The sequence below is a fragment of the Amphibalanus amphitrite genome, unplaced genomic scaffold, assembly GCF_019059575.1.
Source record: "Amphibalanus amphitrite isolate SeventyFive unplaced genomic scaffold, NRLGWU_Aamphi_draft 000233F_arrow, whole genome shotgun sequence".
In the NCBI taxonomy this organism is placed as follows: Eukaryota; Metazoa; Arthropoda; class Thecostraca; order Balanomorpha; family Balanidae; genus Amphibalanus; species Amphibalanus amphitrite.
The window spans coordinates 441,147-462,522 of NW_024881728.1; the positions used below are offsets into that span (position 1 = coordinate 441,147).

A 21,376-nucleotide genomic window follows, 5' to 3' on the forward strand; every position below is an offset into this window, starting at 1 on the left:
TGCCGCCGCGCCGGCTGGCCCGCCTGGTCGGCAGCTATCCGTCTCCCAACAGCTGGGTACCGGGCTGACTCCCCGACCAGCCGCGCGACTGACGGCTGTTCAACCATCGAGCCGTCCGGCAGACAGACGGACAGAGAGAGAAAATCACTCACACTGCCCAGCGCCGGGCATCGAAAGCGACAGCAGAACAGCGGCAACGGCCGCGACCGAGCGGGGAAGGCAGAGCTAGCAGGGCGGGGCGCCGACCGTCGAACCCCAGACGAAATCAGTCCAAATTCCTCTGCGGCCGGATAGCGCACCACTCCAGTATGCGGCTCCAGCCCGCGGCGCAGGCCGCCCCGTCCGAGCCAGAAGTCTAATTCAATCGAACGATGCGCGTGCACTCATTAAACTATAATGCCGGCCGGGTAATGTGTTATTAGTTGGCGGCGCGAGCCTCACGGCAGAGTGATGGGCGGACGGACTGGGCCGGATGAGGTCAGGAGCGACTCTAACGGTCCCCCTGTGGCGTCCATCAAACCCAGAGGCCCGGGGGAAGCTGATGTGGTGGCCGCTGGTCGATCCTATCGCCGAGTAGTTAGATTGTTATATCCTGGTTATATTAGCCCATTAAAAGTTTATGCCATATTTGTCCGGTAGTAGTCTTGTAATGAATATCGATTTAAATATTGGCTTCTTGATGGATAATAAATTCACGCTTTCCAAGAAATTGCTAAGCTGCTTCAGAAAGCACTAGCATTGTCATGTCAAACGCAGTCAATGTTGGTAAAATGTGGTAAAATGAGACCCCGACGTTCATAACGTATAAGTAAAATTCGCATGATCCAGACAAATCAAAAAAGACGTGAAGAATGTTGGCTTTTGATTACATTCAAGCACATTGTCGAGCATGCACACTGAAAACAATGCTACATGCTTGGGCGCATTATTCCTCATGGTTATTGGCATTCATCCAAAACAGAACGGCCCCACAATGTCAGTCATCAGTCGTTTATGCCAACATAGACTCCATACTTCGTCGCCACCTCATCAGATACTTCAGCGCCAAACTACTCCCATATTCAATTACGGCAGCGGCTGTTTGCCGGCGTGTGGTAATTCACCGCGCCCCGAAATTGCCCCGAGAAGTTAGCCACAGACGGCGATTGATACCATTCGCGGTGGGCGTCCACATTTCAGGACGGCGCGCGCGGCGGTGTCTTCCAAAGTTACGAGCTCCGCGCACGGCAGCGGGAGCGTGCCAGTGAGCAGAGCGCTCCGAACCACTCAGCCCAGCCGCCTCCCAAGCCCGCCCCGTCTCCCGACCTGACCGCATTCCACCCTTCGGAACGCCCCGTCCGCTCCCGATAATTGATTGCTCATTCGAAGTTTGCCGTTCATGACACTGATTATGCCCCGGGGCGGGGCGAGTCGGCGGCGAACCGTTCGCCAATTACTGGGTGGTGTGTGATGCGGGGTGGACGTCGGAGTGCGCGGCGCGCGTTCCGGCGTTTGTGAGTGCTCTGTGCGTCGTGCGGGACGCGAGCGGGGCGCATCGCAGACAAGACGGGCGTGAGTTGGATGCCTGTGTCCTGTTCAACGTATAGCCAGTAGGACAAGTTAGTGGGAGGGCCATCGAGGTCGATGTGGGGAATGGGGAGAGGGAGAACTCGTGCCGAGCGGGTTTGGCAGCGAAGATGACGGCCATACGGGAAGTGTGGCTTGGCATGGGCGAGGCGGAAACTTGAAGGGTAATGGACGAGCTATGAAAACAGCATTCGTTCACGAATGCACGTGCAATCCACAAAGATTATCATTATCTCACTTGTCAGGTACTGATGATGTTCTCCCCCTCTATCAGCTTTTGACGTGTTTCTCTTTCTCCTTCAGCCCCGGCGCGCACGATGAACCTGACCGAGGACAAGCCCTCGCCCACATCAGTCAATATCAGTTGTCTGGTGGAGGGCGTCTATCCGGCCCCCAAGCTGGAGCTCTTCGTCACGCAGGAGGGCAACAAGGACAGGTGAGCTCACTTGTCGCACGCAACAAATCTGTCTTTTTATGACCCTTTCCGATGCAATATTTTCCCTTCATTATTGTGATTTCTCCAACGTAAAGCGTTCAGCTGTTATCTTAGCAAAAAGTAAGTCAATCGCCCGGCCAACTCCGACTAAACTGTTGGTCGTCTCAATTACCCATGTTGCAGTAGTTGAGCTCCCGATAGAGAAACTTGAGAGAGTTAAAAAAAGCGATAAAAGTTGAACCGTTACGGAAAAATACAGCCAGCTTCAAAGGTGTTTGTTGGCGAATCAGTTACATCTATTTGAAACTTCAGTGATTTGTAACGATTTATGATATTTCTTTTTAAGTCCTCAGGGATGTTGAAGGAGAAAAACAAACGGCACAACCACCTTTAGTGCTTAATGATAGCAGACATATTTAGTGGCATTAATTCATTGCAGTCTTGCTAAAAAGAATGGTATCTGGAGAAATGACTGTAATTTTGCATCAGCATCAATAAAAAACAAGGCGACACCAACAATGAATTCAATCCTATTGCTCAGTATTGAATGGAAAACTGGCCTTTTACGTTTGACTCGGCTAACTACAGTCTTGAGAGGGACTGATGTCATGCCAGCACTCCTGAAACCTTGAATGTGCTTGATTGTACCGCCTATGAGCCAAATCCCACCGACCAAAAGCATAAGCGCCGTAAATTTCCTCAAATGTCCATCACTCAAAAAGTGTCTCTGGCCCGCGCTATGACCGCGATTGACGTCTGCGTCTCCTTTCAGCCGGAAGCCACTGGCGGACGTCACAGAGTGGACAGAGACCACTGACGACTCCCTGTATGACGCCGCGGCGCACGCCACCATCGAGGATTCGTCCCTCGAGGGCAACACAGAGTTCGAGTGTGTTATGAGCGTTCCCGACACGCCCTACATGGAGAAACGGACCATCACGTACTCGTATGGTGAGTGTTTTAGAGCGGGTGGTCGGTTAAGAACGGCAGTGGTGAATGGTCATACTGGTCCTGGGCGCAGTCATCGATTCAAGGAGGTGAGTTGTAGAACCGGCACGTGCTCGCAATTCGCATACTTTCGCTTTCTTTGACGAATTTGGTACTTTTCCATCATTATTTCTTTTCTTTATTCTTTTTATTCGAGCGAATAAGACACGATAAGCCTGCAACGCAATGCATTGGATTGGATTTGTAGTTACGTTTTTATTCTAGCAAAAAAAGGTAAAAATACTGCAGTAAAAATACTGCATAAAAAAGACCAGTGCATAAAAATTGTACATAAAAATACTGCAACACACAAACAAGAAAGCGCCATACATTACTCTAAAACCATTGGAATAAGAAACAACACTAGCGGAGCCAATTTAGTTGGAATAGAGTAACTTGACATCAGTCTGCAAGACAAACGATATGCCATTGTCACCACAATATCACGGCTTTATTGGACACACAATGGCGATATCAATCACCTAGCCATTTCATCAGGATGGACATCCATAGCCTCGTTGTGGACACAATGAATCCGAGACAGACAGACAGCCTTGCAGTCCGCCGCATTAGCTCTTCATTTTCCTCCACACATTGGTCCTGAGAAACCTGAAAAATGTTGCAACATTCAGGTATAGACCGACATTGAGTGCAGTGGCGGCAATTTTATTCCATTTCGGTAATAACCAATTAATGGGAGTTCGAAAATTGTATTCATTTTTTGGATTATTTTTGGTGAAGTAATTCTTCCGCATCGCGTTCAAATTTAGGAAAACCGTGTATTAGATTTTCATCACCAACCGTGATTTGAAGACAAACTCCAGATTGGCAATAGGTATGTGTAGAAGCTATGAGATGTTCGACCAAAAGTCTTCGGTATCGTGACTGCCTCGCATCGCTCATAATGCAGGGTGCGTTCGCTGGTGGGCGTTTACACTCCAAACCTTGCAACTAGCTCATGATACTTGAGCCAACGCTTCTTCCTTCATAAATCATCAGGGTGGGAAAGGTGTTCGCTGAAATTCCCACAGCCTGCTAAATAATCGAGGATGTCGGAGAGGGAATATAGATGGCCGGCACGTCGCTGAATCCGGCTATTGATGGCTTGCATCATGATCATAATTTGTAAAACTGTCAGCGGGAATCATTACTGCAGAAGTTATCGGGAAGGGTTTCTTCGACTCTGCTATGTAGAACCTTCGGTTTCTTTGGATATTTTTTATCTTAAAATTCATGTAATGCTTATGTTAACCATCGTGCCTTATTTACAAATGGTTTGGTGGGACAAATGTTTGTTTTTTGAACTGTACACATAAACCTAAATTCGCAGCTTTTGTAAACAATTTGCAAGACTGATCATAAATGCGTATGTAAGTGATTAAAAAAAAAAATGCTGTCACTGGACAATTCTCTTCTAGGGAAATCAAACAACTGGTTGTCATCGTCTTGCTGTGTATCCTCCTTAGGATTATATATTCCCGACCGGGGCTGGGAAAATGCGTTTTATTCACCGAGGTTTTTGTGCGGAGGACCGAGTGCCGGTAGGCACGAGGTCCGTAGCAAAAAACCGAGGTGAATAAAACTGCATTTTCACAGCCCAAGGTTGGGAAGAGATTTACCACATGCCGTACCGGCGCAACAGTTAATATCATATTCATTTGATATTTTACACTTTAATCTTAATATTGTGTTAATATTATATTAATACTATGTTCATATATATAGTCACCGTGATTATTTGTTTGTGTTTTTCATTATTAGGCTGCGTTGAGTATAAAAGATGAAATTCCTACTTCCCCCTTATTTAGGGTTTGAAAAAGCTGAGGATGAAGATGGTGAAACGCCAGAAGTTAGAATAAAGATATGGAGTCCAGCAGGAGTGAGGAAACCGTAAGGAAAACTAAAAATTGGGTGAAACGCTGAATCAAACGCATCTTGGATCCCAGCTGGAACAATATCAAATGTTTCATTGTGGCAGTAAAGATGCTTCACGCATTTAAATTGTTCGTTTTTTTGCGTGCATTATGTAGAAATAATGATTATTCCGACCATGTTCTGCAGCAATAAAATACATTGGCATTGGAACGATAACCTTGTTTAGTTGAATTACGTTGACAGCAAAAGTATGTAAACACGCAGTCACTTACTTTTGCTGTTGCTGTTAGTGAACACACAATCCGTAAATATCTTCTTTGAAATTGGTTCTTCCGCTCAGAATATTCAGTAAAACTTTGTCTGGGAAAATCAAAAAGCCCTAGGGCCGAATCGTTTCCCAAATACCTTCAACATTAGCCGAGGCGGGCCGAAGCCATTTCCCAAATGCACGTGCTAATGTTAAAGGGATATCTCGGCATGTGGTAAAACTATAAGACATTCATGACGACCTTACGCTTATAACTCAACATGCCCGAGATTGGGTCTTATACTGAAAACTTCTATAGCCCAACTCCTATAGCCAAAGTTAGCTCAGGTTTTAAGGAATTTATTCGTCATGCGAGCCCTCGCAAAACTGCTCCGATCCTGACAGAGTTTATTCGAGACGTTTCCAAATATTTAACACCGGGGCAGACCGCGTAACTGCAGACTGGCGCCTGACTTGAAGAAGCTGGGCTACTAACTTTCTGGCCGTGGGATTAAGGGCACTCACGCAGGCCGTCTTGTCGGCACGGCAACACACCCCACTCGAGCATCCCCCGCACACAGGAGGTCGACTTAATTAAACTCGGCGTAACCGCGTCATTTTGGACGGGGCAGAGCACCGGCGTCCTAGAACTAACCAAATGTAGGTTATACACGGCATAGATATGCATTATAAACAAGATGGAGTCGTCAAGGATATTTGAATTGCTTTTTTTCATTGGAGAATGTAATATCCACTCGTAGATCTATTCTTGAAAATCTGCAAAATCAGATGGCAGTATACGTGCCTCACCTTGTTGGTATCTAGATCTTATCACTTTCTGATATAGTATGAACCCGTCTAACCAGATCCCACCAGGTGCGATCAATCAATCAATCAATGTATTCATAGGTACATCCACCATACAATGGCTCTTCGCACCCGAGTCACACTGCGTCAATACGAATAAAAACAGATGAAAAGAGCGGGTAAAAGCGACGGTGCTGACCATACGACACAACACAACACAAGCACACAGGCTCAGCTTTACCCGGCCCCGGCCTCACGCAACAGCAGCTGCCTCAGCCGCCGCTTGAACGCAGGCCGCCTCAGGCACTTCAGATCACAAGGCAGCCGATTGAACACAGCACTGCAGTGAACCAGTCGTCTATCACCAGAACATGTCTTAGCTCGAGGGCAGTAAAGCAGGCCATTCTGACGGGTTTCATAGGAAGTGTCAACGAACGAAAACATTGCAGCTATATCGGCAGGCAGACGAGTACCTAAGGCGGTTTTGACTAGACAGAGTCTGTGGTAGCTCACAAGCTGCTCGGCACGCAGCCACCCAAGCTGACGGAGTACATCGGAAATATGATCGTACTTACGACGCCCGCTGATGACTCGGGCACAAAAGTTTAGCAGCTTTTGCACACGATGTAGCTGGGTTTTGGAACAGGTCCCATAGACGGAGATGCAGTACCGAATAGAACTCACAACCAGCGCGTTCACTACATGGGCGACAGTCCACGAAGGCAATACATGTTTGGAATGAGACAGTGATATGAGAACACCGGTACATTTAGTTACAAGCTGGGTGATATGGTATTCGAACGTGAGATAGCGATCCATGACAAGTCCGAGGTTTTTCACCGTACGACTTTCGCTGATGACAGACGAACCAAACTTAATCATGACAGGCTGGACATTCTGCAGATTACGTTTAGTGCGAACCCACTAAAATCCAATCTGACCCTCCGATGAGCGCTGCTCCATGCAGGCGCAGCCGCCTTGTGAATACCGTCCCCAATAAAAGACGGGCCGAGCTCTCAAAGGCACTCCGTGAAAACCGTCCGCCGAGGCGGCGACTCAAAGTTAACAGGTCGGAATCTCGTAAAAGGCGCCCTTTACTGAGGAATCAAATGGTTTGTTGATGAAGTTGAGTTCAAAGCCAAGTAACTAGATCACAGGAAAATGACTGATTTATATAATGCGGACCTAACGCGACTGTCCGGGATTGTTTCTCATGTGACTATTTCTATTCGTGGTTTGCACGATTTCGCAAAAGTGTTTAAAAACAAAAAGATAAAAAAACGTTTATCACTGCATATTATGCATAAGGACTTGTATCCATATTTTATCCAAGAACTTACGCATTTCACACGTATCAAAAATATTCAAATGCAATTTGATGCTAATTTTCCCGAATTATCAAGTCTTAACTCTCAACCCTCAAGGCTACAGGCACCAGCGGCGGAGTAAGTGCCTTATGGAAGCCGTCCTCCTCCATCCCGCCGTGGGTCATCCCAGACCGATACTGCGTCACCTTCCGACAGCTCCGGTAGCCCGGAAAATGGCGCCCTAAATAATCCCGTCCTCTGTCTCCTCGCCAACACAAACCACGCGCAGCCCCATCAGAACCACGTCTGAACACGGGTCATGCATAAGCACACATAACTGGAAACAGACGGGCCAGCGTGTGATGTGGTGAGCGGGGGAGTCACGCAGCTGACACCGCCGTGGTAAGGCTCCGTAACGGCAGCGTTACGCAGTCGTTACCGGGCGTAACGCCACCGCAACGGCGACGAGACGTCTCCGCGAGACGCCGGTTATTGCAGACATGCGGGCCAGACCGCAGACTGGGGGCATTTATCGCCGTCTGCCAGGATTTACACAGCCGCCAAGAATGTGTCTGCCACGCACAGCTGTTCGGCGTCTGCGTCGACGTTCGCCAGCTCCGTCGTCTGTTCTCCTGTCTCCGTTTATTTATGTTGTCTGTCATCTGTTCTGTTTTGCTCGCGCTGCTATGTTGCTAATTAAACGTTCGTCTTTTCTCACGGTGTCACCTTGACGGTGCAGCCGTTAAACGCTTTCTTTTTTCTCTCTTCGCTCTTCGCATGTGTTTGTCTTGCCTTATTTTCAGCTGTTTTCTTCAACTTCCGTTTCCGCTGTCGCAGGTGACATTGTTAGTCCGACTTCTTCCGTTAATAACGAAACGCAAATCGCTGCACCTTCGCCTCTGAACGCTACTGAGGCTGACCTGGGTCCGGACTACGGTCCCGACAGGGTCCTGGAGGGTAAGCACAACACGCGGCTCGTTGCATGGCGATGTAGCCTTTTAGATTGGTGGGGATTGTGTTTCCTTTGGAAATTGCGGAGCATTGTCTGTTGACAGAAACTGATTTAACTTATTTGCACCATAGTTTTATACGACACCTGAGGTAACAATAAGTTTTTCTTTACAACCATCCAGTGTCTACGTTTGCTTGCCACACCGCGCTAATGGCCGTTCTCTCTTCTGTTTCAGGTGCCGTGCTGGCAGCCAGCAAAGGTGAGTGTGCAGACAGAACATTTACAGCTGTTAGATTTGAAATATTTCATTGTAATACCACCAATAAATAGCTTTTCGCCGTGTAAAGGTAGGCGGGCGATGGAAGACATTTTAGATTGCTATCACATTGGCGAAAGGGTCAGCAAAATAGTTAGGTACTTAATTTTGGTACTAGTTATTCGTATGTCGGCGCTACAGTTTGCTATACGGCATCGATTTTGCGCTGGAACTTGTGAAGCGTCGATAGCAACAATCCCTCGTACTACCACCAATACGTCATGTGGTAGGTACGACAATTAATTGAAACAAAACCTTTTAACAAATTAGCGTCACGATCAGAGGCGGATCCAGCTCAGAGTTTTTTTTTGGGGGGGGGGGCAAACCATAACAATTTATCGATTCTTTCCATGCCTCGTCCATAGGCGTAATGTTAAAATTATGCCGTTTGGGGGGGGGGCAAATGCCCATTTTGCCCCCCCCCCTGGATCCGCCACTGGTCACGATAATAAGGAGGCACCGACGCAAGCGAATACCGAAAATCAACCGTCACTCCGACCCGAAGTTCAAGGATGACTTTGGTCATCACACCGTGCGCAATAGTGATGTTCCATTCTGCACCGCGACCGGCGGCGGTTTTTGACGCCAATGGCCGTTGCTGGGATGTTCCAGTGTTTGGCTAGCGCCGCGGTCATTGTTTGCGTATTGACAGATCCGCTGACCGTCTGGTCGCTTTGTCTGTTGACAATGCTCTCTATTGTTGGCGGTTGTCTACAAAGGATTAGCGCAAAGTGCAGCGATTTAGTGCAATTGCACCGTAATGCAGTAATGCAATGGTCGTTTACAGTCATTCACAGGGCTTGAAAAAAATATACGGGGCTTCCGTTTTAGGCCACGACAGGCCCCCTGACCTGGCAAGGCACGCCCTGACGGAGGTCACACTGCTGACTGACACGGCCTGACCTGAACGTCGCCGCGTGGGGATTCCCCGGCGAACAGTACCGGCGGCACCTTACAGTGATTAACAGCAATCGGTCCGGTGCGACGGCCCATCCATTTCCATGCCGGTCCGGTGGGGATTGGACGCCCGATTGACCTGTGACCGGCTGGCACACCTCCAGGGCTGTGTGCCTCTGCAGCCACACACATGCTTGCCGCCCAGGGACCAAGGCGTTCAGACGCCCGTCATCCAGCCTATCAGAAGTCTAAGTGTGAGAGACATTTAGCCCAATCATACAACGTGCATAATTAAGGTCACAGTCGGGTCGTCGTCCGCTTTAATAATTGTGAAAATCGACTGGACTGTTGGGATAGTCGTCTAGCCGTTGCACTTCATTTCTGGCCAGTCAGATAGTCGTTCTATACCATATCACCAATCTACTAGACCATTGAACCAGATCAGTTGCTCGGCCGTTCCGCTCGACGCTCGCCGTCTCTCAGCACCTGCTCGGAATGCATCCACCGCTCATCTATCGACTCCGGAGCCCTCCTCTGAGCGACGGCGGCGGTCCGGCCCCGACTGCGTCCTCCCAGTGGCCCGCCGAGAGCCGATATTGGGCCCAGCGGCGCCAACAGAGTATTTGCCATCTCCGCGGGGTAATTGATTGTTAATGGTCATCTCTGGCCGCTCCCTGACTGTGGCACAGCGAGAGACCGATGGCTGGAGGCCACGCTGGAGCGAATCTGGGCCGAGATGAGATTTTATTGGATTCTGTCCGATCAAAAGGTGGGCGTGAATAAGCGTCTGATCGGAATGGAACTGGCGAAAACATGGTGTTTACATATACAGCAGGGAGGTCTCGAAGTCAACGATGGGCCAGTGGAAGCCTTCGTGAAATAAATGACATTGCAATCCCTCACGAAATTTGTCATTCTGATAACGCTCGTTCATTTTATGGAAATCGCCTTGCGACGAGCGCCGACGGTGTTCCTATATTTGGACAAATCGGTAGTTATTTCCGTGGTTGGTTCGTCATTTGAAAACCGTCCTGTCGGTCGGGCCCGGACGCTGGTAACCGCCCTGTCGGTCTGTCGGGCCCGGACGTTGGTAACCGCCCTGTCGGTCGGGCTCCGTCGTTGCTAACCGCCCTGTCGGTCAGGCTCCGTCGTTGCTAACCGCCCTGTCGGTCGGGCTCCGTCGTTGCTAACCGCCCTGTCGGTCGGGCTCCGTCGTTGCTAACCGCCCTGTCGGTCGGGCTCCGTCGTTGCTAACCGCCCTGTCGGTCGAGCTCCGTCGTTGGTAACCGCCCTGTCGGTCAGGCTCCGGCGTTGCTAACCGCCCTGTCGGTCAGGCTCGGTCGAGCGGCTGATGAGCGCGCCGCAGAATCGATGGACGGTATACGGGCGCGCTGCGCCCACACCCACCGCCCATCACGCCTTGAAACTTAGACACTGATCTGAGCCATCCACCGTTTTGGCCACGGCTCATCGCGTCTCTGTGTGGAAATATACCAAATAGTGATAGCTGATAATCTATCCTTATATGTGTGATTACAAAACAAATTTTACTCACTTTTCCTTCTACCCCACCACATCCTGCTGCCTCACATCTCTGCCCAGCTTATACATCACATTCGCGACCCGCTCCGCCTCCACTCGCAGATTAGTTCACCACATCTTCCCCACAACCCGTTCAGCCGTGTCGCCGATCTAAACCCGTCCCAAAGTCCTGCGGGCACCGGATCCAGCTTCTCCGGGAGCTCCGCACAAAACTGCCGCCCACTCGAATCGACCTCAAGTGCTTCAAGTCGTCTCGAATCGTCTCCAGGCGTCCGGAGGTCTGGGAGGGTCCCGCAGAGGAATAGATCGTCGTCTCCGGCGCGGGTGGCGACTCACATTGGCTCGCAGGCCTGACCTAGAGTAGACTGAGCTCTGGGCCGATCGAACGACCGCCATTGACACAGGTGGGGATAGGGATGGGGGCAGGAATGGGGTGGACATATGGTGAACGGTAGGTGGACTAGCCGTAGACTGAAAACGGAAGGTGGCTGGTGGGGGACCTACGTATAGGACAGTGGATGGGGAATGGTGGCAATAGATATTCAGAGGCTAGAATTGTCGTCGTCACGGAAGTCAGCTGATTAGAACAGACCGTGGACGTTGATCTTCCGCTGCAGTGCACTACACTGGTTAGACCACAAAATGGTCAACTGACATACATTGTTCACCCTAAGACCACGTTGTGAATATTGACCGTCCACCGATGCCACGTCTGGGCCAATATCGTCCTGGCCCGTGCCAGCCGCCTGATCTCAGCCGGGCCGATCGGTCGGCGGGTGTGACCTGGTGACGGCGATTGATGGCCCGGGGGCAGGGAGACCGCACGGCGGCCGGCGGCGACCGAGGTCACCCCGCAGGGACCGATACCGGCCGGTCACCGCACTGAACGGCCGCCGGGAGGTCCAACTCCGCCTTTGGAGGCAGACACAAAGGTGCTTTATGTGTCATGGCGCGCGTGATGGGTAACAAACCAACTCCAGTTTAAATGTTATTGTTTAAATTAACGTGCCATCAGGAATAAGATATGTTTGAGCATAAGGGGATATGTGATATCCTAAATTCTAACTGTGATAACTGATTTTTTTCGACTGTGAAACAAGTCTGAGCAAAAACATCATAGAAAGTAGCCAAGAACAGCAAAAATAGCTCATCGTCTCACGCTGCCTTGCACACCCCGGCAACTACCCTCGACTAATCCATCCCCTCATCCGACGCAGTCGGGCTCCGTTCCGCATTGCGGTATACACAGCAGACGACCCTGCGGTCCTCGCCCTCAAACGGGCGGAACACGTGACCACACTCAAAACTTTTTTACTACCTCCTGGAGAGTTCATTTTCATCAAACCCGCAAGATAATAGTATATTGAAAGGGTAACTCGCTGCTACCATTATGTGCATAGTAACGGTACGTGGTTAATATGAGCTTATTCGCCAGCGAAGAGTATCATTACCATGTAAATATCAATATTACTCTCGCGATCCAGAACATCACGAAAACTCTTTCCTCCTGGGTATCATGACTCGGGTACAGATAGTCGTTTCATGCGTGGATCTTGTTTACCCTCGTGAAGATGATATTTGAAATGGAAACAATCAGCCAATCAGAAACGAGATCGGCCGTTTGCGGTTTGAAGACCGCGCGCATCGCGCGCATCTGTCAGTTTTCGGCCGTTGGTCTCCGAGAGCGGATGTGAGCAGTGTCGGTGCCGCGCGGCGTGGCCGTTGGTGATTGTGCTTGTGTGTTGTGCATCGCCTATAGAGCCTCTGTGGACATTTTATTGTAAGTACCGATGTGCTAGAGCATTGCGTGCCGTTGAGTGGTGCTAATTTGACCTGGTTAACAGGACCCCGTGCACGGCCACGTGGCCTAGTGTTGTGAGTACGTACATTAATTTTGTTGTGATGCTACAAGTTTATGCATTTTGTTGGTGACGTTGAAAAAGCCTTGCACTGTAGTGATCCAGTCTCATTATCTCACGCAGACGGGCGACCACCCAGGAACGCCGTCGCTCACTTCAAATATTGTGCGCTCTGCCTAATCCAATATGAGGGCGCTGAATGTCTTGTATTCATATTCAAATTGCATTCAAGTTGTATCGTGGTGTTTATTTACCGCTTGTGCATTGCTGAACGCTTTGTATAAATTTGTATGAATAAGTGAAGAGTCTCACAATGTTCATGGTTGGTGTGCCCCTCGTATTGTTTGTACGGAAGCCAAATACACCTACATTGTTGCTCTTGAAACATTTTTTTTAGTTGGTGAGCTCCGGTTAACAGAAGCTTCGTGAAGCTTCTGAAGGAAGCGTCTGTGGGTCTGTTACCATCCTCTGGGGGGTTTACACTAAAGGAAAGAGTAAACATTACCATGTGATAAAGGGTAGGACATAAGAATATACTCTCTGTAGGAGGGTAAAGCACAGAGTAGATGATGCGTTACTCCCTAAAAAAGGGTTCCGTTAAAGATTTACCCTTTCAAAGAGTGTAACCCAAAAAATGTTACACTCTAGACAAGAGTAAATCAAAAGAGTTTACCATTCAGAAGATGGTAAAAAACGTCTGTGTGTCATGTTACCCCTCCCTGGCGAGTTTACTCTTCATGAAAGAGTAAAATTTACCATCTGGAAGGTGGTAAAAAACGTCTGTGTGTCAAGCTACCATGCTATGGCGGGTTTACCCTTCAGGAAATGGTAAAAAAGTTTTCAGTGCAGACACAGGCCAAGCGAGGCCTCAGACAGGGCCATCTACCCTTAGTCTGTAGTCGCACGGACGTCATATGACCGTACTATAGGATGTCGTACGGACGTGAGACATCGCCCGAACGTCGTACTTACGGACGGCACATGGGGGACAGACTTCGCCAATGACAGACCGGAGGCCCCCCGGCCCTGCGATGTGAAGTACTGGGAGGGTCGTGTGTGTCTAGCTATGCGTATGCTCACTGATGGACGCACAAACGAGCCGTACCTGATCACCGTCGCGCGCGCGCGCCGCAGTGCTAATGTTTGGGGGCTGAGCCACTTGTGCCTCAGGGACCGCGGCTAATGATCTCGGGGAGCTCCTGCAATGACCCGGAGTCATCAGGGGGAAGGCGATAAAGCCCATATGGAGTCTCGGGTCTGACGAATAAAATACTATCCTGGCTCGCATTGTATAAAATGCTGCCCTACAGAAAGTTGCAAAACGCTCGCAATAGCACGTTACATAACGTGTCTACCTGTATTGTTCCGCTCCATTCAGTTCGTCGCTGTTAGCATCAACATTTCAACGCCGCCTGACAATTCACACGAAATCCGAACAAATCTCCTCGGGCTCAAACACCCTGAGCGGCACGGCCACTGGCTACAACGGGCCCTGAACGATCCGAACGGCTCCAGCCGGAGTGCCTCGTCCGAGCGCCGACCGGCCCATGAGAGTAGGAAGAGCCGCTCGTTCCGGTAAGCCCGCCCCGTGGCCGGCCGAGCGCGCCGCTGACCATCCCAATTGGCACCCGGTCCGTCCCGACGGGGCCGAGCGAGCGCTCCGGCGTCGGCAACGACGGCTCCACACGCCCGTTCCGTCGGGAACGACGCACGGGCGCGCGGCGGCCTGGTCGGCGCCGACGGTGAATGGGTGGGTCGAGCCGCGCTCCCGCAGCCTCAGAGCGGATTGATGGGCCGGTGTATCGGTGTGGTTGTACAGCAGAGAGGTAGAGATGGGCGATGGGCTGACGGGAATGGGAGAGAAGGAGGTGAGATTGGTTTAGGCGGGTGAATAGGAAGCCTAGGTAGAGTAAGTGATATTGGGCTCAGAGGCGGCTGGCGATGAGAGGCTTCGCGAAGGATGAGGGAGAAATGAGGGCGGAAACCTATCTTATATCGGTCGTCGCTATTTGAAAGACATGGTTGTGTAGAGATTTACCCAAAAATGATGTAACCAAAACACTTAATGATTTATACATTAGCGCCTCGATAAAGCAAATAAAGGCAGGATACTTTTTGTAGGTTAGATAATTCAACGTAATTATGATATACAACCACAAACCAAAACAAGAACCAATTAAAAATATTACTAAGTTCCTAGCACCGACGGAATAAAGAATAATCCGTTCTGAGCCATCCCATATTAGACTGTCACCTAATTAGTGGATTTAACTGTCATTATATGTTCAGAGAATCCCACTCCACCGTGACTATCTCGTCGATCATTTTCACGAAGTCCTGGATTACTTTCTGTCCCGACTGACTGCATGCTTAGCTAACTTCCCCAGATCGACTCTGCAGCTTCCGGCGGATGTCAGTGACCCCCTTCTGCTCTTGTCCACAGAGATGAACGGCGCCAGCGGGCCGGGGGTGCTGTCATCAGGTCTTCTGGGCGTTTGCCTGCTCTCCGCGATCTCACTGTACCGATAGTAGAGGGCGACCAGCACCGCTCTGCGCCTGAGAGACTGGTAATGAACTTGACACTGCTGACATTGATCTTGACTGTCCTAGTCCTAGGGGACTAAGACATCGCCCTGGCGCAATGTCAAGCGAAAAACAATGAGCATTATTTAGGATAGATCGCTTGGCAGAGCAAGCACGTGGTTATAAGCTGGCGCACACCAACTGAAAACTGTACCATCAACAAGCATGACTTGCTGCCACGCATGGTTGCCCGAAGATGCGCACCCATCATCACGCTAAGGGCCCAGCTACCGTGAAGCGCTGAAGCGTTACCCAATGACAAACGACGTGCGTGTGACCGCACCAATTACATACGTGACCGTGCGTGTGACGGGTCGTGACGCGTCTCGTAACGGTCACGATCGTGGGTCATTACGGTCGTGATTGCATACTGACGTCCACTGTGTGGTCAATTGGCGATGGAAAGGATGAAATACTAGTGATGAAATGACCTCGTTTCGGCGAGTGACTCGCATCCAATGCCGAACGAAGATCGATGCCAATAAGCAGACGCTTTAAATTCATTGACCGTTTGCCCGGATATATAGAGAGACGTTTAAAGCTTCATATCACAGACGCTGTCGGGTGTGTTTAACAGCGTCAAACGGCTGTTAGAACTCATTTCATAACTCAATAATCGGGCGCCCGAATTGAGGAGGTCACGCCACACTTGGCGCCGACAGAGTTCCTCGGAGTTCGGACCGCCGATCGGCTGGCCGGTCGATCGACGGTCAGGCAGAGGGCGAAATTGGCCCGTGTCGGCAGCGGCCGCAGCGGCAGCTGTCTCGGAGCTGGGCGTATAGCTCGGCTCCGCAGCTCACACTCGTCCCCAGAGCTTACACGACTGCCTCTCGAGCTTACATCGCTCGAGTGTGGAGCTAACCCCCTTTGCCCGACATTCCACAAGTCGTTTTGAACTGAGCAGTTTGAGCGAGGACCACATCTTTTCCAGGAATTAGCCCTCGGGTAATCGGAAAAGCCTTGTGGTCGCAGAATTGCAGCAGTTTCGGGGTCGGTCCTCAGGTTCGCGGTCACCAAGACCGTTTACCACAAATTGAAGTCCCCGTGGTAATGTCACTGGCTGAAGACATTACGTTTTACACCTCTATAACGACTGGGCCGTGTGAGGACGTGAAACATTGGATTGGGATTTGGGAATATCAAACGATGCCGTGATGAATCGTCATTTTCGCTGGTATCTCTCCCCTCTTGGATCCCTCTCTCGCCGAAAAAAAGGACATCGCGGCGGGCGGCCCGCGCATCGTTTCGCCTCATCACGGCAGCGGGGAGAGGGGAGGGGATGCGTATCGATATCGTTATCCCCTTATCCTCCCCTCCTCTGCCCCGTCGTCCGCGGCGGCGGCGTCTGTAGCGCGGCGGTGCGCCGGTTTTTGTCTCGGATTGGCTCTGACGGCTGGCACAGGGGACGCTACGCCACAGGGGAAGGCGGACGTTAGACGCGTCCGGTCACACGCGCCGGATTCGTCGGCAGCGACAAAAACGACGCGTCGCGATCTCGGCGTTTGTCGCGAAGATGGATGGCCGTTGCCACCGGGACGGCGCGGGTGGTCGGTCGTAGTGGAGATGTTCAGGGTTAGGGCAATGTGCGAGGCTAAACGGTATACGTTCTTGGGCTAACCGGCTGGTAAAACTGATAATCGTTCAATCGTAATTAAATGTTGGGCGCCAATCACTTGTCGCGGACTGGTTTGAAAGGAACGGTTTAACGAAATGCAACTTAAAGACAAACGGAAATGTTGTTACTTATTCAACACCTTTATGCAGTTTTATATATACCATTACGCAGCTTGCTGTGCGTTTTGTTTTCATTGTTTGTGTAAAAAAAAAAAACAAGACAAAAAATATCCTGTCTGACCTCTTCGAATTTAACCCGCGCCCTGCTGGGGGGGGGGGTTTGAACACCCCCCTTGTGTTTTTTCGCGAATATCTCAAAAACGGCGGCGCGGAGCGCCGCCGTTTTTGGTACACCTTATCATACATCAATTCTACACATGTTGTGAAAATTTCAGACCAAGGTCATTCAAGGTCAGGTCACCAGGTCACTTGAAGTGACCTCACCTCATAAAAAGTTTCAATGTCTGTCATAGCTACACCGAGTGACCGATCGCTTTGAAACTTTCAGCGATTGCTAAGAGCAATTGCATGTACAAAATGTATATCTCAGAATTTTGATATCGATGACCTAAGGTCAGGTCAATTTTGCGACCTCCCCATTATAAGTCAATGGGAGAAAGTTGAAATGCGCCTCTTTTGGACGAAAGACATTATAAACACTCCCAAACACTGAATTACAAGTGGTTTAGACACACTGAACATGAAAATGGTGTCCGTGACCCCTGTTTATGCCCTGAGGTCATCTTAGGTCACGAATGGTATCTAACAGTTTTTCGCAAATAACTTTTGATAGAGGCATGCTAGAGCGATGAAAACGCCTTAGATGTGTTCAGCTCGCCGATACGGATCGACTGATATGCAACATGACCCTTTCCGGTCAGGTCATGACCTTGACCTGAGGTCAAATTTTCAAGTTGACCTTTCAAGGTCAAGTTATAGATCATTCGATGCGTCTTGGCAACAGGAACACGATGCCGGTAAAAGTAAGCTCGTACGAGGCTTGGGTCAAAAGTTATTGCAGAAAAACTGTTTCCGAAAAAATCGGCTATTTTTGCAGTTTTTGCCCCCTGCAGGCAGGGTTGTATACGACTCAGTCAATAGCAATCAATTCAATCACGACAAATTTGGGAAACCAATCAAATCAATCAAGTCAGAGCAGTTTTCGGGAATTGATTCAATCGACTCAAACGCGACAATGAAAGGAATCAATCAACTCAATCAAACGACTCAAACCAAGACATACATTAGGTTTTTGCCCACCAACTTGGAAAAGTGTCCATAGCAGTCTGGTGTACCTACCTACCTACCTACCTACCTACAGAAGAAACATAAAAATATTGTCATTTAAAATTATAAATTGCCATGCCATTCAAAGTTTCTATGTAATAAGGAAGGATACCTAGTGATGGACAGGTGGATCATGATATTGAGGTTCAATGGGTAGAATTGGAGCAGAAGTTTCATTTAATGGGTGCAAAATAACCCAGTAGTTGACTTGCCCCTTAACCCAAATCACCACCTTTCACCTAAAAGTTGTCAATTTAATTTTGGCCATATTCCAACTCCATTTACACTAAATATCAGATATTGCAGTTGAAAGTTGACTGCTCGGATTTTGGCAGTGTTCGTGATTTGGCCATTTACCCTACACCATGTCTATTTCAATGGATTATATGCATCAATAACATATTAACCATAGGGAAATAGAAATAAATATCTTACCTGTATGTGACGGTTTTGGTTAGACAGAGACTGACGGGCAGCCTGAAAAATCTTTCCACACAATGTGCATTTGAGACGTGGGATGTTGTCAGATTGGGAAGGAAGAGATTTGAAGTATTTAGCGGTCCACGACTCTGGACGTGGCATGTCAATGTTAGGTACCTATGTGAAGAATTCAAAACATTTGTGTTTGAATTTTATTGCAATACAATTTGAAACTGTTAGGACTGGGGGATAGGGATGAGGGTTAAAAAATATATTTAAAAGGAAATGGAGAGGACAGGAACTCTGGAACCACAGTATAAGTTAAGGACAAAGGAAGTGGGAACGAGGAAAATTAAAACGCGAGAAAACGGTACGGTGCGACTGCATGAAAACGTTTTGCCAATAAGTATGCTAAGCTTTTATAAATCCTTATTCTACGTCTTTTGATTTTTTGGTAAGATGACGTCATTGATTATCATGTAGTATGGTAGATCATTATAAAATAAATCGGTTATACAACACCAATTTCGTTTTAGTTATTATTTTATTTGAAATAAAACCACTTAATAATATTCGGTAAAATATTTCAAGGAAAATGAAATATATTAAATATGTTATGCTTAGGCTCTCAGAGGAAAAGGATCAACAAACGTTCTGCTGCAAATTAAACAATGCAGCAAATTAGCTATTAATTAGGCACGTAAACGTAAATAGCGAGACGAAAACGGCGCTTTTGTTTCAGTTATTTTTGTAGGGGTTTCAGATATTTATGGAGTTCAGTGGGTTGTTTCTGAGGAGATGTGGAGATGTGAATTATTAATTAATCACACTTTATTAGTATATAGGGCCTTGCACTTTATCATCTGGATTAGAAAAAAAAAACGTTTCCTGCTGAGTGCAGAAAGGTAGGTAGGTGCATCGCCAGGTTCTATCACCAGGATTGGTGCAGTTATTGCAGTTGAAAGTCAAAGTTGGCTGTTCATGTTTAGGCCCTGTTCTTTATTTGGCCATCTACCCCATATTGCAGTTGTGATGACAAGCAGTTTTCAGTGTAGTTTTGTGATCTTTGATGTCATCAATTGGTGTCATTATTTTTCGTCAACTAAAAGTTATTTGAACTCTCCTTTCAATCGACTCAATCATACGAGTCACTCTAATTTTCAGGAATCAAATCAGTCAACCAGTCGCTAAAGTCAGACGAGTCAGTCAACCAGTCATCTCGAAAAGTCAATCGACTCAATCCAATCAACTCAAAATACGCGTTGAAACAAATCAATCAATTCAATCGACTTGATTGGTATACAACCCTGCCTGCAGGCAAAACCGTTGACGTTAGGTCAAATCTGAGAGAATTACTCAGAAAGGGCGTTAATTGGGCTATCAAATGCGCTTTTCCGCGGCGCTGTAGCTCTATTGGTTCCCGAGTTATGCGTTGGCTTCTTGAAAATTGTCGACATTCGACCTGAAAATCGGCGAAATTTTGCCTTCAATGACCTCTAGTGACCTGACCTTTGACCGGACCAAAAAATTGAACAGAAGTGATTTCCTTATTATTTTTGACGCTCTTTCGAACGCCGGCTTCCGCGTATCGCTACGTGGCCCAGGAGCCGAGTTAGAAGGGGGGGGGTGTTCAAACACCCCCCAGCAGGGCGTGGAAATCCAGGACCCCCAGCCGGGCGCGGGTTAACCGAGACTGTCACGATCTTGCAAAACATCCCGACCTCTCGGATATTTTCCGACGACTGACGGTTCTATTTTCTCGCAGGCGACTGCCCATATGTGAGAGTGCTCTCGACACCCGGCTGACAATGCAATCGAAGCCACCTGACGCCAGCTGCCGGCTGCGAATCCAGTGTTCGGGACGAGGCCAAACGAATGGCTATATTTTGTGAAGTGCAATGATAAGCGCGTCGCCAAAGTGTCCCCGCCTTCCCGTCTAGTCCCAGGCGCGCTGGCGGCGTCGCCCCGCCCGCTCGTGCCGTTGTTTGTGCTCTTGAGTTGTTGGATCGCAAGAATTCAGTAGGAGGCAGTAGGATAATGATGGTAAACATACCAATGCGTATGTGAGTTGATACATCCTGTTTTGTTGGATACAGTAGCCAACTAATTGAAAAAGCAGAATGCAGTAGTTTGTATTAGGCAAGCCGATTCATGCTGTCTTAAAGTAATCGACATCGGTTCTCCTTTTTTTTGCCACATTAAAGCTAGTATTTTGTCTTTGTCATTCACTTATCCGTTAACGAAATCGAGCCCAAATTTCATCGTAGATTTGTTTTCCTGTGTGTGGCGATATACAGTGGGCGTGCGTGAATGGAGTGTGAGTTTAGACGAATGTGGCGCATCAGCCTCGTTGAGCCCGTGAAACCTGAACGGTTTTCTGTGATCATCATGATATTCGTGTACGCTATTGGCGAGAGGCATTGTTCGTGATCCGGCTAGTCTTCGGTGTTCGAATATGTTGGGATGATCGTAGAAGTATACGAATGAGAGTCATGTTGTTTCGCTCGCTAATGGTTTTATTTCTCGCTGCGCTGCTGAACGTGTGTGTTTTGAATAAAAATGTATCAAAACCATAAAACAGCAATATTTTACAAGTGTTCATCGTTTTGCAACTATTCACTACCCAAATCGTGTGTCAACGACATTTTACTAACGGTGACAAATAAGGTCCAGCAAAGCTG

The 21,376-nt window shown here is 48.6% G+C and overlaps 1 protein-coding gene across 2 annotated transcripts in view; it reads left to right on the forward strand.

Moving 5' to 3' along the window:
* Positions 1 to 20,834, forward strand: part of LOC122385835 — a 40,669-nt gene extending 19,835 nt beyond the window's left edge. The window contains exons 3-8 of one of the 2 annotated variants that reach the window (XM_043374415.1): positions 1,870 to 2,002; positions 2,775 to 2,953; positions 8,063 to 8,182; positions 8,413 to 8,436; positions 15,235 to 15,358; positions 20,461 to 20,834. In XM_043374415.1, coding sequence (XP_043230350.1) covers positions 1,870 to 2,002; positions 2,775 to 2,953; positions 8,063 to 8,182; positions 8,413 to 8,436; positions 15,235 to 15,320 — 542 coding nt within the window. In that variant the 3' untranslated portion in view covers positions 15,321 to 15,358; positions 20,461 to 20,834. The remainder of the gene's footprint in view (positions 1 to 1,869; positions 2,003 to 2,774; positions 2,954 to 8,062; positions 8,183 to 8,412; positions 8,437 to 15,234; positions 15,359 to 20,460) is intronic. The other variant, XM_043374416.1, reaches the window with a different exon arrangement.
* The last annotated feature ends 542 nt before the right edge of the window (positions 20,835 to 21,376 follow it).